The sequence below is a fragment of the Paroedura picta genome, chromosome 4, assembly GCF_049243985.1.
Source record: "Paroedura picta isolate Pp20150507F chromosome 4, Ppicta_v3.0, whole genome shotgun sequence".
Taxonomy (NCBI): domain Eukaryota; kingdom Metazoa; phylum Chordata; class Lepidosauria; order Squamata; family Gekkonidae; genus Paroedura; species Paroedura picta.
This window is the reverse complement of record NC_135372.1, coordinates 26236703-26264590: the sequence shown is the minus strand read 5'-3', so window position 1 is coordinate 26264590 and position 27888 is coordinate 26236703. Positions and strand designations below refer to the sequence as shown.

Genomic DNA, 27888 nt, shown 5'->3' with positions numbered 1-27888 from the left:
CAGTTATTCTCTATGGATTTTTGGCCCTGGATCAGAAGACCCCAGAACCAAGCAAGACATCTTTTAGCAGGGAGTTCCACGAGTCCATTCACAGGCCTTGCAAAGCAGAACCAAACACATTTCCATTAGATGGAAACCAAGAATTATAGCTGCAAGAGAAATCACATTTTTCTCTATCCAAATGACACAGCATTTCTTTAACATCTCCATAATTCTAGCCTCAGGTGGGCTTCTTACCGGGGTGAGCAGTTCTGGGGTGGAGATAGGGGAACAATCGCCGTTCAACTTGATTCCACTGCCCAAGTCAAAATCGCAAATTTTAACCGGGGAAACCTAGCGTTCAGAACAGAAATAAGTCAAGGAACAACAATAAAAGTCATCCATTAATGTCACAGGAGCACCAAAGGTATATAAATCTAGCACTGATAATGAATCCACTGCCCACCCTCATTTATCACGATGGTATTTAACACCTTATTGCTCTATCTGGCAGCAGTAAAATCCACCATCCTGACCCAGAAGTTGAAACCAGGCTACTCACCTGATCTGGATTCTCACAGAGAATATTTTCTGGTTTTAAATCTCTATGTGCTATTCCTAGGGAGAGGAAAGGGTGGGTCAGAAATTAAATAGGTCAGGTGCAAAATCTCACACCCCCACCCCCAAAAAATATTCTATTGCTGAGATGAATGCGGTAACAAAGAATGAACGTCGATTTGTCCCGCATTGTTCAGGGGGTTGGACTAGATGACCCAGCAGGTCCCCTTCCAACTCTATTATTCTACAATTCTAGGATTATTCTTCCAATAATCTGCCCCAGAGATCAACTGCAGCGGGTGGACTTGCAAACTGCTATCTTCTAGGAGACCACATACAGAAAAAACATATTGGGAAGATAATCTCCCCCCCCCCCCGCCCCCAATTTTCAGTGTCAGAATACGTGTTGGCAACGTTGAGCTAAAAAAAAAATAACAGAAGTGCCATCTGCTGAGTCAGGCCTCACGCCTCAATGGTCACTGGCCACATTTTTGCTTTGAATCCCTGTTTATTTTCAACCTCCCTTCCACAGTGGAATTCGGCTTGCAAAAAAAGGCCTCCTAATCTGGGCACTGCACTGACACAGACCTCCGGCCACGCTTCCCATGAGCATGGAAATCGCACTAGACTACCATAAACTCTTCCTCCAGAAACCAGGCCTTACTGGATCAGACTAAATGGCTTCTCTATTGCCCAATAAATGTTTCTGTTACGAGGCCTCTTACAAGGCTGCCCAGAATCTAATGGTCAGAGCTATACTGCCCCTACATCTGGAAGCTCTAAGTTACCTATGATGGCTAATGCATCCACAGATGCATTTTAGCCCAGTGACAAGTTTTATAAGCTTTCCCAAATATAAAAATGTTCTTTGAAGATCCCCAGTTCTAGTTCAGGGGTTCTCAAAGGGGCACCCCATGGGGGTCATAGCATGTTCATTAAAGTCCTTCCTGCCATCTATCTCCTAGGGCAGGGGTAGTCAAACTGTGGCCCTCCAGATGTCCATGGACTACAATTCCCAGGAGCCCCCTGCCAGCGAATGCTGGCAGGGGGCTCCTGGGAATTGTAGTCCATGGACATCTGGGGGGCCGCAGTTTGACTACCCCTGTCCTAGGGTTTGTGACCCCTCCCCCCCCGCCCAGGATCACAGCCCAGGGACTGAAGACCACACAGCTAAAGAAGCAACTATCAATAAAATCAAAGTCCAATAGCACCTTTAAGACCAACAAAGATTTATTCAAGGCGTGAGCTTTCGAGTGCAAGCACTCTTTGTCTCACAACAAAGGTGTTGTGTTTGACATAGCTCCTGCCTGAAAAGTTGTTAGGAGAGAGACGCATCACCTTCCCCCCCCCCCCCAACATTTTGTACCCAGCTCTGCTTCCTGTGGCAGCCATTTTGTGGTTTGTTCCACGCCCTGTAGATGAGCCCACTACCCAGTGTCTAAATGCCAAAAGCATCCACAGGCTCTTAAGGCCCCCCTCTGTTCTAGTGTCATGAAAAAAGAAAAACCTTGAGGACTAGCTGCAAAGCCAGTTGTCCAAAGAATTGGAAGGCTCATTTCTAAGTTAGTGGGTTTTGCTAGTGAAGGAGGCAGTGGCAAGAGCCAGCTGTCATTGTCGTCCCTCACATAGGCATGCGCACACAGCCTCCCTAGCTCTTGCTGATGTCACCCCAGCCACAGGTTCCGGAGAGGAGCACCACATCAACTCCACAGAGCTGGGAGAGTCAGTTTGACTCTTTCCCAGCCTTGTTCCAGCTGGCAAAGAACTGGAAAAACAAGATTTAAGCAACAAGTAGGGCACCTGCCCACAATTCCTCTGGAGCATAAAAACATATTATGCTTCTGAAATTCCATTCAACCAGCATAGAGCTGGATGTGCCACAAACACCCACACGTGGCCTTGACCCGAGGAGGGCACGGATGAAGGATCACCCTGACAGGGGGTGAAAGAGAAGGGGCCCAGCTCTCCAAAAGATCGTACGCCCCAAAGGAGCCCACCTTTGTTGTGCAAGTAATTAAGGGCACTCGAAATGTCATGCACCACCATGCTAGCCTCCAGCTCGTTGAAATGCCGGCGACGGTGGACGTGAGTTAAGATGGAGCCTGGGATGGAAAAGGAGAGAGAAAGAGGGCAGAGCATTAGAGAAGACTGGCAGTCTTCAAGCAAAGGTTGGATACACACTTTTCTTGGATGCTTTAGGATGCTTAGGGCTGATCCTGCGCTGAGCAGGGGGTTGGACTAGATGGCCTCTATGGGCCCTTCCAACTCTATGATTCTATAAGGGGGCCTGCTGATCAGACCAAAGGTCTGTCAAGTCCTGCCAATTGCTTTCAGAAAGCCCAGGAGGAGGGAACAGCTTGCGGTCCATAACGTTTGATAAGCAAGAGATAGACTTTGCCAGAATACACAGGTTCCCTCCCCCCTGGATAAGAGCCCAGACTCCAGAAGCAACAAACAAGAATTGAGTTCTGCAGGAAATGGAAAATCTTGACTCTGAAACTTAATGCTCCCCCCAAAATGCAAAACAGCCATTTATAAAGTATCATCATAAATCATAAAGGCAATCATAATAACCAAACAATACCGCCAATTTGTGTACAATAACGCAATTCAACAAAAAGTAACTCAGGCAACATTTCAACAGGTCAGTTCCAACTGAAGTCGAAATGCGGATCCGGAGGTCCCCCCGTTTCGCAAGGTGGTTTCTACCGTGCAACTAAAAAATTGGGGTGAAACACCGTAATAATACAAAGACTCAAGAATTAGCCATTTATAATTTTAAAATAGTAACATATATAAATACTATTCTTACCTAACATAAGTAATGACATTAACAAGTTCCACGGATTTAGTGTATTGTTTGGTTACTATGATTGTCTTGATTGATGATACTTCATAAATGACTATTTTGCATTTTGGGCAGCGTTATTTACTACACTGCTCCCTTTTTTTCTGGAGTATTCCAGAAGCAGGCATCTCTGCAGAACTTTTATTGGCGACTGTCTTCCTCCATCTTTTTTCCTCCGTGACAACCGAAAGCAGCTTTAACAAATGACTTTTACAAAGAACTTTTCTAAACTAAAATATGGCACAACTACCAAAAAATAACTGTAGTGTGTTTTGAATTTGGAGTAGACATAACAGCAGGAAAAAGGTTGTGTTCATATTGCGGGGGGAGGGGGGGGCACTAGGGATGTGTCCTGGGAGCCAAGGGGGCGGCATCCCGAAAACATTTGGGAACCACTGACCTAAAGCTACTGCCCACAAGAACACCTTAGCTAAACTCAGCCCTTAAAACAAAAAAAATCTCTCACTGCTAACCTCTCAGAACCCATGGCTTGCAAAAATGGGAGACTATTCGCACAAGCCACAGGCTGCCCTGGAGTCACCCTTGCAGAAATGTTTGTGATGAGAGAAAATCAAATTGAATCTTGGTTGTCAGGAGATGGAGGAAGAATTGACACTTAAACAAACAAACAAAACCAAATCCCAAGGACATTGCTCACCTCCTCTCATCTTCTCAAACACGAGGTAGAATCGATCCTCTTCTTCAAAGAACTCAATCAGTTCCAAGATGTTCCTATCAGAAGGGAAAGAACACACAAAAAAACAAGGGGGAAGTTTTTCAAACAAAGCTGGCAAGAAGAGATTCTCGAGGGCCAAGAAGGAGAAAAGCTGACCACAGGGGAGGTAGTCAGCGTGAGCAAGAGGCCTGCATGAGCAGATGAAAATGGGGACTAGTTGTGGTCAGGTTTGGCAGGAGGGAGAACGCAGCAGGCATGGTAACAGGAGCAAATACACAAAGCCACATTTGCCATGTCAGGGACATGCTCTCTAGCACCCTCCAATCAAGGGACAGAACTTGTGTCTGTGCGGGTGACACACCTAACCCTGTTCTCGGCCCGCAGGATCATTTCAGAGGATCAGAGCATCAACTCTTGAATTAGAACAATGCCGCATTTGCAGTGTCTGACTCAGACCTGGAAGACCCGGGTTCAAATCCCCACTCTACCAAGAAGCTCACCGGGTAAACTTTGGGCCTCTCCGTCTTCCCCAGCCTGACCTATGCAAAGGATCTTAAGCATGCCTTTCAGGGATTGAAAGGGGTACAAGCCTTTACTCCATCACAGAACTGGTGCAAGTCTTAGAAGTAAGCCTGCAGGATGGCCATAGTGTGGAGCCCAAAAGCTCAGCGCCAGAGAGAAAATGGCCACATCACAGACTCATTTCACTCGCTCTGCGGTGCATGTCCTTCATGAAGACAGTGGGAGCCAGATTTGGATCAGGAGTGGGGGGTTGGAGGGGCTCCTCCTTCCCCACCCACCCCCCTCGCCATTTTCCTGTGTTGAAAACCTGGGGGGATATCTGCCCCATTTTGGATATTCACATGCACATGCAGTTCCAAAATAGGGCAAATAAATCCACCTCCGGACCGTTTGGGCTCGGAGAAGTGGCAAGGAACACTCCCCTCCACCCCAACCCTGCAGTCTCAAACTAGGCCCGTGCATGATTTAAAAACTTTCGCCACGACTGCTGAGGGGAAAAGATTCTCCAGGCCCGACTGTGACAGCGAAGCAGAGGTCCTGCCCCCTATCTAAAATACACCAACAAACTGGAGGGATCCTGGCTCAGGGTTTGCCTTGTATGTGAGCGAATGCGTGGCAGTCGGGTTGGCTTCTCCAGAGTGTTGGTAGAGAGAGAACCTGAATTCTGCAGGGGGTTGGACTAGATGACCCTAGAGGTCTCTTTCAACTCTATGATTCTATGAGGCTGTGGAAGCCCCTAAACCTGTCTTTTATAAGGCAGGCTAGCAGGAAGAAGAGACTGTAAGCAGCCGTTGCAGCCCAAATTTCTGAGGGAAATCTTGGGCAAGAGCTGTGGTTTCTGAGAGGAACTGGCATTTTTAACTGCAAATCCTGAGGTTGAGGGGAGGTCAACAATCACTGAAAGGATACAGACTTTATTATTATTTTTATTTTATTATTATTATTATTAGATTTATAGCCCACCACTCCCTTGCAGCTCCTGGTGGGTAACCGCTCCCTACGCTCCTAAATTATCAACTGAGCGACACCGATGAATAGCTTCTATCCTCTCTTCTGGATCACCTTATTCCCCTTCCTTGGAGTAAATAAAAGTTACTATTCTTCTCCTGTTAGCATCACAGGTGCTGAACTTGTGCTATTCAGAAGAGTTACGTGGCTTATACCTGTCAGGCAAAGGGTTGGGGTAGAGACCGCACTGGTCGAAATTTGCATTACACTATTGCTGTTTAAAGGTTGTATTAAAGAAGAGTTTAAAGGTTGTATTAAAGAAGAGTTGGTGTTTATATCCTGCTTCTCAGTACTTGAAAGAGTCTCCAAGCAACTTACAATCGTCTTCCCTTCCGCTCCCCCACAACAGACACCCTGTGGAGGAGGTGTGGCTGAGAGCGCTCTGAGAGAAACTGCTCTATGAGAACAGCTCTAACAGGGACTGTGACTAGCCCAAGGTCACCCAACAGGCTGCATGTGGAAGAGCAGGGAATCAAATATGGTTCTCCAGACTAGAGGCTGCCGCTCTTAACTACTACATCACACTGGCTCTTACACCTATCAAAAAAAAAAAACATTATCACGTAGTTCGATCAAATTTAACACCTCCATGAGGACTAGGGCCCCAAACCACACACATTCTTACCTATGTCCCTGGCACTGGTACAACATCTCCACTTCTCGAAAGACTCTGCTCCGGATGTGTCCGAGACTCTTCTCGATGATCTTTAAAAGGGGGGGAAAGTATTTTAAGTATAGGTGCATCTGCGTGAAGGCTGCTCCAGTTCACACACCCACATCCTAAATCCTTTGCAACTATATGGAGGAATTGAGCCATTTTACCTGGGACTTTGTACATGGTAGCTACAAGACACAAAAATGTCCCCTTTTAAGCTAAATGCCAAAGACTTTTTATGTCTTTTAATGGGGTTTTAATGGGGATTTTAAGACACTGTAACAAACAAATCGAATAATAATCGAATAACAAATCGAATAACAACAATAACAACAACAACAACTCTTCCGCATCTTAGGGAGCCAAACCATTGGCTTAGAGGTTTTTAGAACGTAACATGTGTAACTCCACTGCTTTTCATTTTGAGTTGGAGGCAGGAAAAAGTCACCTCCATTTTCATCCATCCTCTTCCTGCCAAAGGAAATCTTTGGAGAAGGAAACGGGATCCCCAAGAAGTTACACACCCTTTAAGAAACTCAGAATACAAAATAAAAAAACTTAGCAGCTTCACTTCAAATGCTGAACAGAAAGGGGAAAGGCGCAGGGGGAGAGACCCAAATTACTTCAGGGGAGAGGGCAGACTGGTAAAGAACAGTGCCATTGACATTTTATGGCCCAAAGTTGCATGAACAGAGCCCTTGTTCTTCCCCCTTCCCCAATAAAAGCCCCATGGAGATGCCAACTCAATGCAGCAGCTGTTCTAATCCCGCCCTTACCAAGGAGGTCACAAACTCTAAGCTCCCCCCCTCTTTTTTTTTTTTTACAGCCCACTCCCCCCCCCCCAGCCAAATGCCAGACCCAGGTCACTCACTGGTTACACCAGTCAGAAAAGGGGAGTGCTTTTTTATTAACAAAAACTGGGAAGGCCTGGAGGAGGTGGATCAGGAGGGGAAAATTAATGTTGAAAAAGGAGAAGTGTATTGATTCTAGCACTTTCTTTTTAACGGGAAGAGGGGTCAAGCCAACTTCCCAAAAAAAATTCAACTCCCCCCTTATTTCACACTCTGAAGAACATATCCACCAACTTCTCCTAACTCCTCACAAGGCTGTAGAAGCCATATTTTAGGGATTAGGGCTGCCATTAGTTTTTAAAACAATTAATTTTTCAATGAACTTAAATTAGCATCTGAAGAAGTCTGCTTCTAAGGGACCAGAATCTCGTGAGTCTTTCTGATGACCCAAAACTCCTGTTTATTTTGTGCCATCTGGAACTTGGGGTTTGTTTGTTTCATTTTATCTTCCCTTTTTTTTTTTGCTACATTTTTCTTAAAATAATATACCGGCAACCAAATTAAGTACTCTAAAACAAAGCGGTGATTCCCACCCTCCCCCCCCCCAAAAAAATAATCTGCTGAAAGTTTTCCAGTACATCTAAAAGTTTCTTGAGCAGCCAACATGTTTTGTTCCTTATTGATTATAAAAAATAAAAAGGTGTAGGAGTTAAACCCATGCTGAAATAGTGGGTAGGGAGAAAAGAAGAACCACTTCCCCAGAAAGGAATCTCTGTAAGGATTGGAACTCGGGTCGCTCAATTGGCCGCCTTGGACAGCAACATGCTTTTCTCCAAGTGAGCAAAAACAATTTTGCGTTATAAGGATGAATTGATCTCTCTCCCCACCCACTATAATAGGTTTTTATAAATCAGGAGACAGCAGGGACTATGTCACATCAAGCTGTGTGGGTCGGGGAGAGGACCAACATTCAGAGGTCAACTGCCTCCAAACATGGAGGTTTCACCGCCAACAACCATTCTCCTCCATGGATTTGTCTGATCTCCCTTTTAAAGCCATCTAAAGCTGCTGAGCCATGCCATCCTGGTGGCAGCAAGTTCCACAGGTTGACTGCATCTCGACCAGAGTGGCACTTTGATTTCTCCATCCTGTACTTCCTGATGATTCTGTGAAGACTGATTCTGTGCAGGTTCAAGGGGGTGGCAGGTTACAGTAGATGAGCGATAGGGATGTGAGTGTCCTGCATAGTGCATGGGGTTGGACTAGATGACCCAGGAGGTCCCTTTCCAAGTCTATGATTCTATGTTTCTATGATCAACCTAATTGGATGGCCACAAGGTCTAGGGAGAGGGATCACCACCCTTTTGCTCATCCCCTGTAACCTGCTACCCCCTTGAAGCTTCACAGAATCAGCCTCTCCATCAGATGGCTATCCAGCCTCTGTTTTAAGATGTCCAAAGAAAATGTCTTCCTTGGGGGGGGGGGTGTCTCCCATCCAAGGACCAACCCTGCTTAGTTTCTGAGATCCAATGAGACCAAGCTGTCCTGGGCCGCCTTCCTTCCTGACCCACTCACAAAACAAGCATCCCAATTTTCATCCACACCCTCTCAGCAGCCCTGGGAGGAGGGAGGGGCCCAAGAGGGATTGCCGCGGCTCAAAGCCATCCGACCAGTCTGCGTGGCCGAGCCACCTCCCAAACCCCAGGCTCCTAACACTAGTTATTAAGCTAGTCTCTCAAGTAGGCACTCGCCCAGGGCCCACTGAGAACCGCCTGTATGGGGCCGCCTGCGTTTTCTCCTACTTCAAGGGTGGCCAAACTGTGGCCAAGCCCAAGGCGGCGTGTAGGAGGCCAGCCGTCCCTCCACTCCACACCGTGGCACTGGCCTCCTACGTGTTGTCTCGGGTTTTGGTCATAGCAGAGGCGGCTAAGCCGAGGCGTAAATCCCTAGTGAGGAGGGATAAGGCAGAGGAAGAGGAAAATAAACACAAGCATTTAGGCCTCAGAGTTCGGGTGTGGCTTAGCCAAGCTATACCCAGCCGGGTAAGATGCCTGCCCAGAGAGGCCTGCTCCAGCCTTTGAAACAGTACCTTCACTGCATATTCCTTGTTGGTGATGAGGTTAATGCAGGCCTGGACTTTCGCGTGGGCTCCTTCCCCAAGGATCTCATCTTGCAGCTGGTAAACATCTGCCACACAAGGCCGGGAGGAAAGAAGAAAGAGTGATCCGAGTTTCAAACCCGAAAAAGAGTAAGGCATCCACCCGCATTGTCAAGAACTGGCTGTATCAGAGGCCCCACGGCAAAGACTTACGGGTCTTGGCCAAATTTTCCTTCAATTTTAAATTCCCCACATTACAAAAGTTTCTAGCCCTCACAGAAGGTACTCTATAACTATAACTCTATAACTATAACTCTATAACTATAACTCTATAACTATAACTCTATAACTATAACTCTATAACTATAACTCTATAACTATAACTCTATAACTATAACTCTATAACTATAACTCTATAACTATAACTCTATAACTATAACTCTATAACTATCTCATGGGGAGGGGGGACAACCCAAGTCTCCCAGCTGACCCTTTCATCACCACACGATGCTGACTACCACCTCAGTTCTGGGGAGGGGCTGTGGCTCAGTGGTAACGCATCTGCTTTGTACGCAGACGGTCTCCGGTTCAATCCCCGGGATGCACAGGCTGAAGGACCAGGTTGGAGATGATGTGAAAGAAACCCAGAATCTCACCTTCGAACCTCCCTGAAAAGCTGTCAGTAGCTCGACATCGTTTTTTCTTCTTGTTCCTCTTCTTGGCATTGGGGATGTCGATGGGTTGGCTGGAGGGCATATCTGTGACACAAGATTTAACAAAGGGGAAGTAAAAAAGACCTTCAGAAGATTGAAAGCAAGGTCCCGCTGGAAAATAACTCTAAATTGCTCCCAGTGACTTCGGTTTTCCAAATCAAAGGGGTGCTGGAGTTTCCTAGAAGTCCTGACCACGGACCAGAAGATCCTTTCCACCCCACCACCATCCAAAACCTCTCAAACTGGGGATGCACTTCCTAAATATGGAGGGAGAAACAGCAGGTCACTGACAGGTGCATAGTAGCAGGGTGAATAAAATGATTTTTTTTTTAATTTAAATTAGATTTTTAAAATTTAAATCAGGATTTTTAAATAGTTTTCTATTTGAGATACATTAGCGTCCCAAGGTTATTCATCATGAAATATGGATTCATTTTTAATTATGAGGCTGTAAATTCATGCAATGTTTAAATTTGGGGGGTAAATGAATGCTATTAATCCAATCACAATGGCATGCACTCCCAGAGATTTCTGTAAGGTTATTGAAGAAATGTTTCTGTCTTAGAAGGTATTATCAAAGATTTTTAGTTTTGCAGTGCTCAGAACTGCAAATTGGTGTTTGCCTCTTTCTTCTTCACATCAAAAATACAGAGTTGAGAAAAAGACCTTAATCCCATTGCTGCTCTGTGAATCTATGTACACAGAATGAACTCCTTATGTCTTAAGTGCCAAGTCTCAAAAGCTGAGTGAACATAAGACTGCTTGGAGTGGAACATCCATCCACAGGGAGCTAAGGAAGGAGGAGCAAACCACAGCAATGGAAGTGAAACTTTTTGAGCAGAATCTTCCATGAGGATTGGGGTCTTTGTGTGTACAGCCTAAGGTTTGTAGTGTTATCCAGTGTATACCAAATCAGTAATTTCTTTGATATAATTGTAAAACTAATCTGAAAAGTTAATATTCTAAAAATGAAATCTTCACCTGGGCCAATTCTGCACATGTTGGATAATGCACTTTCAAAGTGCTTTTGCAGCTGGATTTTCCTGTGCAGAACAAGAAAATCCACTTCCCAAATGCACTGGAAGTGCCTTACCCAACATGTGCATACCGGGCCCTGGTTGCAAATGTCAGTCTTAACTGTGGTCTTAACTTAAGACCAATCCTCCATAAACCAAATAAGGTTAGGCATGACTGCCAAGTCTTCTTGGAACCATTTGATTCAACTCCCTTCTCTCCGGTCCAATTTAGTGTTCCAGTGACCCAAAACCAGACTCACCAGGACGGGTCGGGCATTCGAAGCTGAAGACACATTCCAGGTCATTCGACTGGGAAAACTCCAAGTCAAATGGATTCTGGCCCTGCCAGGAGAGAGAGAGAAAGACACATTTAAGCTCAAGGGTACCAAAATAAGAATCAAATTTGGGCCGGAGAACCAATGCTTCCCTGCCACGTTCAAGCAAAATTCCGATACCCCCCTCTCCAGACAACAAGGTTTTGTAAAAAGTAAAAAGATCATTGGGAAGGCGGGTATCAGAATTTTGCTTGACATACATGCCCTCTTGACCTACATTTCTCTTTTCTACAATGTCTACACTTCTCCTTCCCCTCCTCTCAACCATCTTGGAAAGTAGGGAAGACAGAGGGACAGTGACTTACCTAATGTCACCCAGAAACCATCATGGCTAAGTTGGGAATTGACCAGTTCTGTGGCTGAGTGATAGAGCATCTGCTTGATATGCATGTCCCAAATCCAACTCTAGTTAAAAGGACCAGGTCATAGGTGTTGTTGAAGACCTGTATCCAAAACCCAGGCGAGCCACTGCTAGCATACTGGCTATGATGGGCCAAGGGTCCAAAGCAGCTTCATGCGTACCTCGCCAAGGGTCACCTGTGCTGACCTCTGTCATCAATTTTCTCCAGGAGTGACTGGCCTGGGGAGAAAAGCCCTGTTCAAAGCAACCTTGCTTATGAGATATGCCCTGGTCATCTATGGTGAGCAGGACCTGCCAGCAGGTAAGAGAACCTTTAAAGGAGCAAAACACATACTGGCATACATGCTTGTGGATTGGACGGGTAGATTTCTGATGCAAAACTCAGACACTGCGTTCCTTTTTTGAATCCCCCGGAAGAGAGCAATGAAGAAAAACCAGACTCTTTCTCTCTGGGATCCAGTCCCTAAAGAGGAATGATTCACCCATAGCCTGCAGAACTGGTCTTCAAAAATGGGGCAAGGTTAAGGACCGGAACAAGCCACTGGGTGGTTGGACATCAAAGTTTGGCTGGAACGCCCCCGGCTCCTGCCCGCCAAACCACAGGCCCTAATGAGTTGGGCAGAGGCCAGTTCTAGGACAGGCCAAACCAGAAATGTCCAAAGCTGCCACTTGGTGATAAGCATACAAAACTGCTGGATCTGGGCCGCCCCAAGCAGAGGGTGGGAGGAAACAAGTTAGCAGTTTCCTGGGACAAAACCACCCAATCATCAAAAATACTCTGACAATCTAGGAAGGACTATACTGCTTCAGGTTGAAGAAGGTGGGGGGGGGAGTTTCACATCTATACTTGAATGTAGAAAACTAGCAGCTCAAGAACAAACAGACCGCAGTTCCCTGATACACTAGATGTTTGCGTGCCAGGGGTGGGGAATGTGAAAAAACATGGGATAGGTCTCAAATACTGCCAGAATCTTGACATCATATAAGCATTAAAAACAGATCAAATGCACATACTGGCTTATTTAGCAAAATTGGTAATGCATTACAGGTTAAGTGCACACCAGTATGCATGCTTGCCTTGACCTGGAGAGCCCAGACGAGCCCAACCTCAGAGGCAAAGCTAGGTCTACCCTGGTGAGTATTTGGATAGGCCAAGGAAGGAATAGCAGGGGGGCAAAACACAGAGACCGGAAAATCACCTCAGGACAGGACTTGCGTGGAAAACCCCGAAGGCATGGCTGTTAAGCTGCTGAAGCTTCACAGCAAGAAAGAAAAGTAAGTATGCATCTGGAAACTGGGTCAATTTATTTGCACTCACCAAAAAGCATTCCAAAGTTCTAAACCCTCTTCTCAACCCCCCCCCCAAGAAAAACCACACCGCTCAGGAATCCTGGGTGCAAACCCATCTCCCTCCCCCCCAATCCTCCAATAATGCCTGGAAAACTCCTTGCTAATTCCCATATCAGCTGGGCCTGGGAATTGACCATGCACAAATTACCCACTGAGATCCACGCCCACTAAAATATATGCATATATCAGGGGGCCGAACTGTGGTGCTCTCCAGATGTCCATGGACTACAATTCCCATGAGCCCCTGGGGCTCATGGGAATTGTAGTCCATGGACATCTGGAGAGCCACAGTTCAAACCCCCCCCCCCATATGTATGCACCCAGCTGTGTTTTCATCAGTTGGAAAAAGCCAAGTCTGGCAGCAAGAAGACAGATGGGACGGTGAGGCCAGCAGTTTCTCTCCCCTCTTAAATGTCCTCCCTTCCCTGTCTCCAGATTGCTAGGCTCAGGGCCGTCTCTCCTTCCTTCTCGGAAACGTCCTGCTCGGTCTTATCTCCTCTCTCAGCTAGGGAGTTAGTTAGGAACCTAATTCCCTTGCTCCTCTTTTCGACCAAGTATGTTATTTCCTAAATAAACCCTTTCTTTACTCTTTAATCAGGTTGTGTGCCGGAGCAGGGTTCATTACTCCGCCGACAGTGCCGTCGGCCTTAATCCCCATCACTGGCAGACGCCCTTTTTCTCCTCTCTTCCTTGTGCTCCCACCCCCCACCCCGGGAAATAATTAGGGGCAGGCCCAGCATCAGATGCAAGGCACCCAAGAGACGAGCGTCGATTCACCGCCAGCCTCGGCCGCCTTTCAACGGGTTGGGTGGACGAGGGAACACCCACACACCCACCCACACCCCAGGAATGTTTTCTTGGTTTTGTTTTGTTTTTTAAAAACTACCCTCCCTCCCTCAACCCACCAGGGAAGGTGGTCAAGGCCAGGACCACAATCAGACTCCTCCCACCCCAGCCAGGCCATCTAGAAATTTCATGCGCGGTTCACCAGCCAGCCACGCATGTTGACAGTGCAAGCTTTAGCCAGCCCCCAGTCCCAGAATGCTTTGCTCCAAGGGCAGGGGAGCATGGGGGGGGAGGGTTGCAGGGACGGATTATATATCAGGAGGCACCGCTGCAAACAATGCAGGCTTGGGGGCGAAGGGAGGGGCATCCACAAGGCAGCCATGGAATGCAGAATGCTCGTGCCCACTTGGGTAGGGGGGGCACGACAAGGGTTGTGGCTTTACGGCTCCTTCCCAAGCACATTTCTTTGGTCCTTCTGGCAGCCGGAGAGGGGCAAAAAGCTAGCTTTTGGTGTTCCTGTGTTCTTTCCACACACACACACACACAAATCCTGAGTCCGGAGAGCCAGGGACCAGTCCGGTTTCTCCCCAATGTGGCTGCCAGCTGCACGGGATTAATCGCCTTTCCTCGAAAACTTTTCTCAGCAAAACCAAAAAAACAGTTTCTCCACTGGTTTCCTCCCCCCCCCACCACCTTCTGTGTTCCCAAGCTTGCACAATCCTGCCCTTTAATGCCCCTCTTTGGTTTTACACCACACAACTACAGCACCTAAGAGACAGTTACATAACGCTGCCTGCCCAGCCTCTCCTGCCTCCTCCCCCTGCACACCCACCCCCTAACCGCCAGCTTCACAAGGTACAACAGGAGTTGCATCACTCCCTATCGCTGTGAACAAGTTGGCTGCATGCGCACGCACACACTGAAAAATACGACAGTTCCCAAATGGCCGATGACGCCAGAAGGCCATAAATAAACACAAGAGCCTCTACTCAACAAAAAGCCCCCCCCCCCGCATCAGCCCCCCTCCCCCTTTCACTTCACGCCCTCCAGTGACCCACCATAATGCGCCCGACGCAAACACAAGAGATTTCAAAGGGGCCCCACGGACAGTTCTAATGCTAGCAGTTATTCCAAAGCCAGAGGAGGACTTTGTTTTGGTGCCCCCAAATATTTCAGACAGGAAGGAGCATTTTAGTTCGGTTTACGGAAAGGTGCCTGACCCGCCGACTGAATTCACAATATAGAGCCAGGATAGTTCTTGACACCTCTGTTTAGTACAGATTTTGCTTCAACTTTTCTGTCTGTAAAAAATATTTTTGTTGATGGACATTTCTGTTTGTGTGAATCTGTACCTGACCTCTGAAGATCCATTTGGATCAAAACGCAGGTGGTCTTTTTGTTGTAGGTCATTTTGTTACCCGGGCATATTTTGTGGGACACGCCGCGTTCTTGCACACCAAGATTTCAATGCACGGTTTTTAATTGCGCTTGAGCACTGCGCCATAAAATGTGTGTTTAATACATCTTTTTTAACGATCATCGTTTTGAGACTTCTCGACCTCTCGCCACGTTGAATTAACTCCTAGGGACACTGGGGAGTTTGCGTACAAATTGTGATTTGGGGAAAATCTTTCATCTTGGTCAAAAATCACTTTGGTGTGGGATCTACACACATAAGTAAGAATCTATTTAAAAAAAATAAATAAACCAATGCTTCAGAATTTCACGGCACAGCTTGTTTTGGAAAAAAACGTCACGTTGCAGGCAACTGGTAGTGACCCTGTAGGACGGGATGGCCGAATGGTGGCCCTTCAGGTGTCCATGGACTATAATGACCATGAGCCCCTGCCGGCACACTGGCAGGGGCTCATGGTCATTGTAGTCCATGGACTTCTGGAGAGCCGCAGTTTGGCCACTCTGCCATACAGTTTCCAAGGCAAGAGGTGGTTTGCTCTGCACACTGACTTCTTTGTTTGTCTCCCATCCAAGTTCTAACCCTGCTTAGCGTCTGAGATACTGCAAGCCTGGCCCACCTAGGTCAGCACACCTTAGAAGGAAGGGGAAAAGAAAGTTTCACGGATTTCAAAAAGGGCCAAAGATTTTGAGAGACTCCCAGGTGAAGAGGCCCCAACCAATTTACAACCTCCAGGGAAAATAAATAGCTGGGAAATCCTCTTATGTGGCCTCAGCAAAACACAAGTCCCAAACCGCACAAAAAAACACAGGGGGAGGGGGAAGGTCTTTATCTAATCCAACTCGAATGAACAGATGAGACTCCTGCCCTAAAAATAAAAGGAGGCTTTAACTTATGCAACGCAGACTGGCCACACAAAAAAACACGCTTTCTGTGCCAAACAAAATGAAAACTCAGAAATTAAGCGGGGTGGGAAGACACCAGCATAGCATGGACCATGTGCCATTCCAGAGCAAGAACTCTCCACTCAGAATGATTCAGGCCAAAGAGATCCAGGTTCAAATCCTCAGAGAACCATGAAAGTCTCCAAGGAACTTGGGGACAGCCAGCCTGCCTCGCAGGGCAGTTGTTGGTCAGGACTAGCTTTGCCCGCCAAAGAGGGCCAAACAGAGGCCAATCTGAAAAAGAAATTAGCTGCAAGGGGTAGTTAAACTGCAACCCTCCAGATGTCCATGGACTACAATTCCCATGAGCCCCTGACAGCACTTTCAGGTGCTCATGGGAATTGTAGTCGGTGGACATCTGGCAAGTCAGTTTGGGCCCCCCCTGCTCTATACCTTGTTGTTGCCCATCCAGAGGAACTGGCTGGCCTTCTGTGTGAGGCAGGATGGTGGACAAGATGGACCCCTGGTGTGGTCCAGAAAGGCTCTTTTTGCATCCATGTCCTGTTCCATGAGCAAAACAGGCATCTATAGTAAGCCAACGATTTCCCGTTGCAGCCAGCTGCCAACCCCAAGACTGCCCTGACGATTCACGGTTCCTTGCTAGTCGCAGATCATGGGGGTCCCTATGCCCTGACAGGTTGAAGCATTCTAAAACCCTGGAGCACAAGCCTCCCACGAACACACCCCTGGGCCACTAACCCAAATCATCAACTCCAAGTCTTGGCACGTGACAAAGAAAACCAACTCACAGGACATTTCCCAGGTCCATCAACACAAAAATAAAAATCGAACCCAACACAGCAGACACCCACCCATCCTGCACTCAGCCATCCGGCAGGAAACCGTAGCAGGATCCAGGGGTCCCCAGGGAGGCTGACATTGTTAGGCACATTAGTGACCCTCACAAGGACAGAAAGAAGGGGTACAATTTTTGTAAATAAATAAAAAGGTAAAGGTATCCCCTGTGCAAGCACCGAGTCATGTCTGACCCTTGGGGTGACGCCATCTAGCGTTTTCATGGCAGACTCAATACGGGGTGGTTTGCCAGTGCCTTCCCCAGTCATTACCGTTTACCCCCCAGCAAGCTGGGTACTCATTTTACCGACCTCGGAAGGATGGAAGGCTGAGTCAACCTTGAGCCGGCTGCTGGGATTGAACTCCCAGCCTCATGGGCAAAGCTTTCAGACGGTTGCCTTACCATTCTGCACCACAAGAGGCTCTTGTAAATAAATACAGTTGTGCAAATCCCCTTGCGCAAAAGCACACTTCCCCCCTCGCCCACACACACTGCCATGAACACAAGCAGCGTAACTTCAGGGCTTGCCACCATGAGGACTAGAAACCTGGGGGGGCAGGGCAAGTTTTGAACAAAGCAAGCTTTTTCAGGAGGGTTCAGGTTGAAGGCCGAACCGCATCCTGAAAAACTTTGCCTGCGCACTTTCAGCTCCCGAACATCACACTAGTTATATCCGGATTGTCCGACTGTCTGCCTTGACTCTTTCGCTCCACGTAACCAGGACAGATTCGGTCTGCGTCTAGCCAGGACTCAGCCAAGCCACGCCCTCGGCCTCTAGGCCGCAGGGCTCGAGTCCCTGGGGCAATCCCTAACCACACAAGCCATAACAAAGTCTAGCGAGGAGTTAGAACTGGATCGACGGGTCTGGCTCAGAGCCTGGTGGGGCCGGCACTCATGCGCTCCCACGAACCTCCAAGTAGGACGACGAGCGACATCCCATAATTAGGAGCAACAGGATGCGATCACCAGACAGACGGGAAAGAAACCGACAAATCACGGGACTGTCCCTGTGATCCTGAGTACACAGCAGCCTTCTGGGGGAGGAATTAACCAGCAGGGCGGGGTGGCATTCTCAGCTGTGGCCTCAGAGGCCAGGCCTAATTTCTCGGGCTCTGCATCAGCCAAGACGCTCACAGACTCAGCTGTCCCGCCTGTAAAATGGGCACACAGGAGGCAGGAAGAAGGAGCACAAGAGGCAAGCTGCAAGCTGCAACTGGGACCACCGTTCCCTTCCACGGCAGCGACCACAGGAGACAACTTGACAGGACAGCATTCTGACACAATTTCCTTCTCCTCCTACTCCTGAATTTCATATGCCAGAGATTCCGATGAACGGGGCCTGTGAAAACCACAGTTCAGTAGGCAGAGAAATCTAACTGTGGTATTCCACGCAACGCGTAGCTAGTTGCTAGAAAGCTAGTCAGATTTCGGGAAGGTGGCACAGACGTGGCTTCGGCCCATTTGCCGTTTGACTGTTCTGAATTCTTCATGGGAAGACGCAACCATGGCTAGAAGCCCTGGTGCCCAACCTATTCAACCACTGCCTTTTGGAATTACCAGGCGAGGCTTTGCACCCATAAGGTCAGGACGCGTGGTCAAAACACACAGACCCCCCCCCGCAACGTGGTCCGCTTTGCATCATTGGATCCCTCCCGCCTTCAGAGTGGGATGCAAGGAGTGATGGCTCTCCATCCCGACTTGTGCCTGTCAAAAGGACTGTGGACTCTTGAGAGCTTGTGCCCTAGAAATCTAGCGTGTGCACACATCAAACAGCCCTGAGATCCTACATAAGCCCTATTCTGGAGCCAGCTGACCAAATTTCTAGCTCATTCCATCTCATCTGGAGGGAAGGGGGGGGGGCAAAACCCAGTCAGCTTGTGAAACAGAGCAAGGAAACTAAATCACACCCAAATGCAGTTTAGTCCAGGGGTAGTCAAACTGCGGCCCTCCAGATGTCCATGGACTACAATTCCCAGGAGCCCCTGCCAGCATTTGCTGGCAGGGGCTCCTGGAAATTGTAGTCCATGGACATCTGGAGGGCCACAGTTTGACTACCCCTGGTTTAGTCCCTCTCTAAGCATCCAGGTGAGCCTCGTCGCCAGGTGGGCTTCCAGGGGTCAGGTACACCCACTGACTGTTTCAACACAGTGTTTGCAAGCAGTTGCTTCTACTGCCATGTTGGCGGGCAGCAGAAGAGCAAGTTTTGAAACCGGCAACACTTGAGATGAGCCAGATAGCCAGAGCTGTGAATTTTCCAGCTTTGATTCTCGAAAATCTTGTGGGTTGGTATCAGCAGGTGGCCAAACTGTACGTCTCCAGATGTCCACGGACTACATGTGAATTGTAGTCCGTGGACATCTGGAGAGCCCCAGTTTGGCTGCCCCTGGTCTAGCCAAACTGCGCCCCCCCAGATGTCCATGGACTACAATTCCCATGAGCCCCTGCCAGCTGTTCTAGAAGATGGAATTTTCTTAAGTTCATAAAGTCTGCCTCACAGCCTCGTCACTGGGAAGCCAGTCCGAGCCAGCCACACCTGGCCAGTGATGTGCTACGCTTGGCATATGAGGCTGCCACCTTGGTGTCTCAGACAGGAATGCCTTGTTCTGCCACAGAAGCTTTGCTGGGTGACCTCAAGCTCGTCCCACTCTCAGCCTAGCCTCCCTCACAGGGTTCTTTGTCAGGGCTAAAACGGAGGGAAGGGGAACAGCGCATGCTGCTTTTGGGCAGGGTAAACCGAATTCCTCTTGCCACAGTCCCAGAGCTGACTCATCCTCATGGAGGCTGTGAGTTATGGAGGCAGAGACCAGCCTGGGGCAGTGGAGAGATTTGAACCAGGGGCTTTAACAGTCAGCACAAATTCTCTCTGTGGCCACATTCCAGGCCTCTTGGTGATCCTGGGAAACATGACAGAGGGGCTGATTCTGTGAAGGCTCAAGGGGGTGGCAGGTTACAGTGGATGAGCGATCGGGATGTGAGTGTCCTGTATAGTGCAGGGGGTTGGACTGGATGACCCAGGAGGTCCCTTCCAATTCTATGATTCTAGGAGGCCCGTTAACAGCCAATAACATTATCCTGAATTTTTGTGTACATCACAGGGGGTGGGGGGGGGGAGAGATCTCCTCAAATCTTGGTTGTCAGGAGGACGCAACTGTCTCGTGGGTGTGTACAGGAACAGAAGCTCCAAGAAGAACCCTCTCTGGCAAAATCTACTCTGCCCACCTCCTCCTCAATTGGACCCCACCTGAGGTACAACATGGTTTTTACCCTTTGTAAGCCACCCTGAAGCCACCTTGATGTGGGATGGAATGGGGGGGAAAAATCTAAAGAATAAAAGCAAATAAATGCACAACCTGAAATCTGCATTTCTAGTTGCAGCCACGTCTGGCTTGCCTTTCTAAAATTTAAAAGCAGGAAACAAAACTCGCGTACGCCTCTGTTTTACCAAGAAGGAAAGGTTGAAAGCAGAAATTTCCCCAGCGGGTTCGGAACCCAAGCTGAAAAGATGTTTTAAGGCCACAGAGAGCCCCACCAGCCTGTCATTCGAAACGTTAAAGCATTTATTTACCTTGAATGAGCGATGGAAACCTTGCACTTCGGCCGTTTTCTTCTGCACCATCTTGAGAATTTAAAATTCAGGAAGGAGTGTTTCAAAAGGGGGGGGGGTTCAAAAATGAGGGTGGGTGGAATTAAATAAAAGAAAGCAAGAAGGGGGAAGGGGGAACTGGAGCTAATCCAGAGCTGATGCTGGAGACCCTATGAAGAGAGGGAAAACAGAAGGGGGCGAGGTTAATCGAGCTGAAAGGCAAAACTCGGGTTGCACGAAGCAGCTTGCAAAACCAAGAGGGAACCCCGGACTAGTGACATGAGGACAACAGAGAGGGATGAGGCACCCCCTCCCCTATTTATCCACACCACTTTTGCAAAACATGGCGGGGGAGGAGAGTAGCCCACCCCAAACACACAAGAGCCAGCCAACAGCTAACGCCTGAGAATTTGCAAAAAGAAAACATTGGTTTTATATCTCTCTCCTAGCTAGAGTCCCCTTTTGTCAAAAATCCTCTTCTTTAAAAATCCCAAAGCCCTCCAATTTATATATTTACGGTTCTGGCCCTTCCCCCCCCCCCCCATAACCTTTATTACAAAGAAAATCAGATTTTGTTCAGGGGAGGGGGGGCTGTCTTGACTTCTTCCGACAATATTGCGGTGCAGCCAGAAAGAGGGGAGTGTCACGGATTGTCTTTTTCAACACACTTTGCAAACCACACTGAAGATGAGCAGGGACACACAGATTTTTATCCCCCACTCCCACCCGGTCTGAATCCATTGGGGAGGGGGGGGGAATGGACAGAAGGGGGCGTGCACTGTGGATTCATGAATGCACACAAAGGCAATGCCCAATGTACTTTTTGCAAAACTGGCAGCTGAAGATGGGGGGGCGATCCCCCCCCCCAAAAAACAACACACACACACAAGTGTTTTGATGGGACGTGGGAGAAAGAAAACGTTTCAACCTTGCGGAAAGAAACCCAAAGTTTCAAAGATTCAACCTCCCCCCCATCCCGTTCCCAAACCTGCAATGGGGAGGGGGGGGGGAGACGAGACTGCATTGCAGATACGCTTTCGCGATGGGGGGGCCGCTTTGTAGTCCAATGCCCAGGAGTTTTAAAGAGGGGTGGAGAGAAATTCTTTCCTCTGCATTTCTGGAGTCGGGAGGGGGGGGGCGCGTCCACCCACCCAACCTTGTTCCTTTCTTCATGCAGATTAAATATGCATGCACGCGCTTTTCTGGTTGGGGGGGAAGGAGAAAAGCACGACCGGAGGACAAATCGAGGCCCTTCCCCCAATAAAAGCAAGCAGCGGATTGCAGGCCTGGGTTGCAACGACAGTGAGTTTATTTCTCCCTCCCCCCCATCCACTGCGGGGAGGTCGGGGGGCTTGAAGGGGGACTCCGAGCAAACGGGGGACAAACGCGAAACAAAATCAAGACTTTGCAAAACAGAGAAGCGGAGGGCTGCAAAACGCGGGGGGAGCTGCAAAACGGGGGGGGGCTCCCCCTGTCTCCCCTCCCCCCTTGCAAAACAGGCTCCGACGCACCGGAACGGGCCTCCGTCCGCTTTTTGTGCATTGCCGAGCGCTGCCAAGCCAAGCCAAGGGGGGGGGGACCCTGCTTGTGCCCCCTCCCAGGCCCGGCTGCTGCTGCTGCTGCTGCTGCTGCTGCTGCTGCTGCTGCTGCTGCTGCTGCTGCTGCTGCTGCTGCTGCTGCTTACCCTGCCTGGGCTCTGCAGTGCTTCCGCCACTGCTGATGGAAAGGCCCGGCCAGCCCCGGCGGCCGCTGGAAGGGACGGGAAGGGAGGATCCGCGGCGCTCGCTCGCCCGGCCCGGCTTATATAGGCGCTGCCGGGGGCCGCCCCTCTTGCATCAGCTGAGCCGCCGCCTCCGCCTCCGCCGGGCAGGAGGAGGAGGCGGCGGAGAGGAGGCTCTGGGCATGTGCAGAGCGCCGCACGCAGTCGGGGGCTCGGCGGGAGGGGAGGCGCAGGTTCCCCGATGAAGAGCAGGCGGGGCTCGTGAGCATGTACAGAGGGCAGGCTGGCTGGCTGTTGTGAGTTAGCTGAAGGGGAGGGCGTGGGTAATTTTGCGCCCCCCCCCAAAAAAAAACACAACCCCAACATCCATGCACGTAAAGTGTTCGCTGCGTCGTCCAAGAAGACGGGAGATGAAGCCCGCGGGGCAAAAATAATAATAATAATAATAATGGAGGTGACTTCTGTGCGTGTGCAAAGTGCCCCCTCCTTCCCTCTTAAGCAAAGGCAGCAAAGAGGATTTGGAAACTTTTTCGTGGCCCAGCAAGGCTGGCAGGGGAGGCAAAGCCCGGTGTGCCTGAGCATGTGCAGAGTGCCCCCCCCCCCGGCAATTTCACACACACACACACACACACACACTCCGGAAAATCCATGCATGCAGGGGGAAGAGGGAGGAAGGCAAGCTGGCAGCTTTAGGGGCAAAAAAGGAGGTGACTCCTGAGCATGTGCAAAGTGCCATCTCCTGTCCTTTGAGCAAAAGCAGAAGAGAGGACTGACAGCTTTCCTTTCCGAAAAAGGCAAGGGGGGGGCAAGACCCGGTGTGCCTGTGAGCATGTACAGCGTGTCTCCAGCCTTGTCCTACCTTCTAAGAAATACTGAGCAGGGGGAGGGAGAGGGGCTGGCAAATCATGACTCCCCCCCCCCAAGAAAAAACACTACCTTTCTTAGCATGTGCAGAGTCCTCTTCCCTGCACCCAAAGGGGATCACTTTAGGGTGGCCAATCTCTGGAGATTCGGCCTTAGAGTAATCCCCAGGCAAAGAGAAAAGGCTGCTTTGGAGGTGGGCTTTATGCCCCGCTGACCCTATCCCTTCCCCAAACCCCGCCCTCCCCAGGCTACACCCCCAAAATCCCCAGGTGTCTCTCAGCCCAAGGGTGGCAACCCTATGCAAGTACCTTTTCCTTTGTGAAGGTTTTTTTTACGGTTGGTCCGACTGCCTCTGTTAGAAGGGATCGGTATGCCTCTAAACACATACTGTCTGTCCCTTTGCTGTCCCCTGCAGCCTCGGAGCATGTGCAAAGTGAGCACGCCTGCTGTTTTTTGTAGAATAGGGTTGTCTCTCTGAAATAGCCATTTAGAATCCCCCCTCTTTATTTCAGCCATATTTTGATCCTTTCTTTCCAGGGATGCATTGGTGCCCGAAATTAGCAGAGGACGACACCTTTCTAGGTCTTTTTAAAAATATATCTGGTCCCACATGGATTTCTACACTACAGACAGGAGCTGTGTCCCATCCCTCACACCTTTCTTTCTGTGTAGGCCAGGGGTGACCTAACTTTGGCTCATGGTAACTGTATAGTTTGATCTAGGGTAAACTACAAGTCTGTTGATGTAGTGGTTAGGAGCGTGGACTTCTAATCTGGCAAGCCGGGTTTGATTCCCCATTCCCCCACATGCAGCCAGCTGGGTGACCCTGGGCTCGCCACGGCACTAATAAAACTGTTTTGGCCAAGCAGGAATATCAGGGCTCTCTCAGCCTCACCCACCTCACAGGGTGTCTGTTGTGGGGAGAGGAAAGGGAAGGTGACTGTAAGCCACTTTGAGACTCCTTTGGGTGGAGAAAAGTGGCATATAAGAACCAACTCTTCTTCTTCAGTAATATCAGGGCTCTCTCAGCCTCACCCACCTCACAGGGTATCTGTTGTTGGGAGAGGGAAGGGAAGGCTAACTCTATGGCAAGAGAGAGTCCTGTTTACACCCCCACAAGTCAGGAGACATCGCACAGAGAGCTGTTTTCCAACAGTTTAATGCCCATTCAGGCCTGTGGCAGGGTGTTCCAGAGGTTTCTTGGCCTGGTAAGAGTGCAGGATTTCTAAAATAAAATAAAATATTGCCTTCGAGTGTCTGTAATGCCGCTTTGAGATTCCTTCAGGTAGAGAGATAAGCGGCATATAAGAACTAACTTCTTTGTGAACACATTTTTTTTCTTCTTAAAAAGGCAACAAGCCAGTATCTCGCTCCACAAGGGCCCTCTACACAGACTCAGGGGCTCTATGTATCCAAACGTCAATTCTGAAACAGCTAATTTTTACAGGGAATTAATTCTCTGTGTGTGATCAGAGGACACCTGTTCCATCAATCAATCATATTTCTTTGCAGTCACAGACCATAAATCGTTTTTGTTGACAGAGAGCAGCCAGCCCTTTCAATAAGAAAACACACTCTGTGCATGCTCAGAGACACCACACTTTCTGAAAATAAACATCAACAATGCCCGATCACGACAATCCCGGATCAATACTTCACATGGAGTTTTGTAGAAAGGAGGAAAGGGTCTGAGACTTGAAGGCCTACGCTAGAAATTATATCCTGAGGTTGGTGGGGTTCAAACACCGTGAGATGACAGCGAGTGAGCTTGTGACATTCACCTGCCAAGCTCAAAGGAGCGCAAGATAACTCCGGGGTCCACAGTGCAGACAATGAGTAATAATAACACAATCTTTCTATCTCTGCTATGCTGGTTTAACACTCGGAGCAGAAAGAAAACTTTGATCTCCGCTGAATCCTGGGCAAATAGCCTCCAGCAGGCAGACATGTCCCAGGTCAACAAATGTTGAATCGGCGCCTCCCTTTGAAGTCCTGTACTTACCAAATAATGTTCTCCCATGGCTTTCGGGAGGCAGGTTTGGGAAAACCCCTGGCAAGCCTCGCCTCCTGTAGGCCTACGTGGAGCCAGCAGTTGGTTCCTGACGCAGTTGGCAGAGCTGGTGGCTGTCCAGAAAGATCCCAGCCGTAGCTCCAGAACAAAAGGAGAACTCGTGGGATTCGCACTCAGCTGTTTCTCCTTCCCTGGCTGCCCGTCCCCATCGGGAAGGGGAGACTGTCCCTGCCTGGATTCCCAAAATGCAGGCACAACGGCCCTCTCCTAAGGCATTTCTCCGAGCAAGAAGGTTTTTCTACCCGCTTTTCTCTGCCTCGTGCAGACTCAAAGCGACTGTCGCCTTTCCCTTCCTCTCCCCACAACAGGCATCTGGTGAAGTCCGTGGGGCTGAGAGACTTCCGAGAGACCTCCTGGGACAGGCCCCAGCCCACCCAGCTGGCTGCATGTGGGGGATTAGCCCCGGACCTCCAGACCCCGCTCTTAACCTCTCCCCCACGCTGGCCTTCAGTGCTACTGGCCCAGCAAGGGAGGAGAGGGCTGGACATAGAGGCAAGAGGGTTTAGGATGCTTTGGGTTGATCCTGCGTTTAGCAGGGGGTTGGACTAGATGGCCTGTATGGCCCCTTCCAACTTTATGATTCTAGGGTGGGGGAGATATCATTTCAGAGGGGAGCCGTGGAGGGTCAAAGCGCCCTCCTTCAAGTTGGGGGTCCCCCAGCGATCAGGGTTTCGACCTGTGCTATCTGGGACATTCATAAATGACCTGGAATTCACGGTGGCAAATTGGGTGGGTGGGTGGGCGATAAAGCAGTCAACCTCCAGATGGTGGCTGGAGGGTGCTTGAGGCTACAGTCGACCTCCTGACAGCAGAGATCCGTTCCCCTGGAGAAGATGGCCTCTTCGGAAGCTGGACTCTATGGCCTTATACTCCCATTAAAGTCACTCCCCTCCCCAAACCCTACCCTCCTCTGGCTCCCCTCCCGCTCCCATCTCCAGGTATTTCTCAACCTGGAGCTGGTAACCCTAATGGGAGATGAACTGCCAGAGGGAGGGATGTCGGAGCCCAAAAATCCACATTTCATATGCTGTTGGGGTCTGAGACAGTGGAGAGAGACTATGAAAGGGGATATGTGGAGGATCGGAACAGTGTGCAGAAAAGGGCAGCCAAACAACCAGGGATTGGGCAAAGCTGGTATCGGATTGGGCAAAACTGAAGCACCTGTGGCTTTTGGGTTTAGGAAAAAAGGGGAGTGACCCTAAGGCAGAGGCTCACAAAACTGGATGTAATTTTTACAAATCTTTTTTCCACCGCAGCTTCAGACAAATGGTAGACGATCAGCGGAACTCACTGCCCCAAGATATGAGTGATGCCCACTTAGGTGGACAAATAAACAGAGATGCAGCCTGGAGTTCTCCCAGGATCACAACCAAATCACTGCAGAGATCTGGAGGGAAAGGGCAGCTTTGCAGGGGGGGGGGGCTGAGGCCTCTCCCCCAAGGTGAAAATGGGTGTTGTTGGAAACAGCAAGCCTGCTTTGGTGCCATCCCAGGGAGCTTTTGGGACAACCGGGAGGGCCTGTAAGCAGTGGCAGAAACGGGGTGCTCAGAGTTGGGCGTCCCAGCAGCTGCTTAACCACACGGACCCCCTAAGGCCACCCGGGTCCAAGAGCTACCATTTCTGATGTGTACATCACCACAGCCCAACTCAGGAGGACCTCTTCTCTCAGGGGAAGCTGTCTGTCGCCTCTCAGCATGAGTTGCCGCTCTGGGCTCGGCTCTTGCCAGCCCAGGGCACTGAGTGTTAGGTACGCCTTTGAAGGTGATTCAGAGGTTTGCAGAGGCCCATGCAGGGATTTCCCCTCTCTTCTGCAAGACATGCCCGGGCTGCTACCTCGGGTAATGTTGCACAACATCCCTCCCCGCCCCAGGAAACTCGAAACAGCCCGTTTCCTCCCCTCGGGCCCCTCCACGCTACTCCAATCACGTACAAATCCATCCCTGCACATAGTCCTCTTGCGTGCTTGCTGGGCTGTCCTTGCCTTGGCCTCGGATCAGATGTTTCGAAGAAGAACAGGACTCCAAATCCACTAGCAAGGCATGGGCTGCCTGTTTAATGCAGAGAGGTGGGGGCACAGGGGTTGGAATGCCCCTCCCCTCCCAATTATTAAACAGGCAGATCGGATTTACGGGCCGTTACACCGTTTACTCCGCCGTCCTGAAACGTGCCGGAGAACAGGAGGCAAAATATTGGAAGAATGGAACATTTATTTATGTATTATCTGACAGATTGTTACAATGTTCTGTGCAACTATTTTTACAACATTCTGTGTAAACCGCCCAGAGCCGTTATGGAAGGGTGGTATAAAAATCCAAATAAAGAAATAAATTTACACCCCGCTTCTCTCCCCCCCCCCCAAATTCTCCTCCCTTCCATTTTTAGGGTTGCCGGATCTGGGTTGGGAAATACCTGGATATTTGGGGAGGGGGGGTGAAGCCTGAGGAGGGAAGGATTTGGGGAGGGGAACCATAGAATTCACCCTCCAAAGCTGCCATTTTCCAGAGGGGAACTGATAGAGACGCCAGCTTCCAGGTGAGACTTGGAGATCCCAAGGAATTACAAAATGCAGTGATCAGTTCCCCTGGACAGAAATGGATGCTTTGGTGGGCAGACTCTGTGCCATTGTACCCCTTGTCCTTCCCAGGCCCCATCCTCAAATCTCCAGGAGTTTCTCAACCTGGATCTCTCAATCCTACCCCTCCATTCCCCTGGAGTTTGGCAAACTGACAACCTTATGCACACAACAGCCCTGCGAGAAAGGTTAGACTGAGAATCTGTGACTGGCCCAGGTTCACCCAGC

At 49.4% G+C, this 27888-nt stretch overlaps 1 protein-coding gene across 2 annotated transcripts in view; it reads right to left on the bottom strand.

The window, feature by feature from the left end:
* MKNK2 (MAPK interacting serine/threonine kinase 2) overlaps window positions 1-22245 on the bottom strand; it is a 40126-nt gene extending 17881 nt beyond the window's left edge. The window contains exons 1-10 of one of the 2 annotated variants that reach the window (XM_077332042.1): window positions 22118-22245; window positions 20416-20603; window positions 11125-11206; window positions 9792-9893; window positions 9127-9224; window positions 6217-6296; window positions 4044-4117; window positions 2535-2639; window positions 542-597; window positions 238-333 (exon numbers count right to left, since the gene is read on the bottom strand). In XM_077332042.1, coding sequence (XP_077188157.1) covers window positions 238-333; window positions 542-597; window positions 2535-2639; window positions 4044-4117; window positions 6217-6296; window positions 9127-9224; window positions 9792-9893; window positions 11125-11206; window positions 20416-20466 — 744 coding nt within the window. In that variant the 5' untranslated portion in view covers window positions 20467-20603; window positions 22118-22245. The other variant, XM_077332043.1, reaches the window with a different exon arrangement.
* Window positions 22246-27888: the final 5643 nt, after the last annotated feature.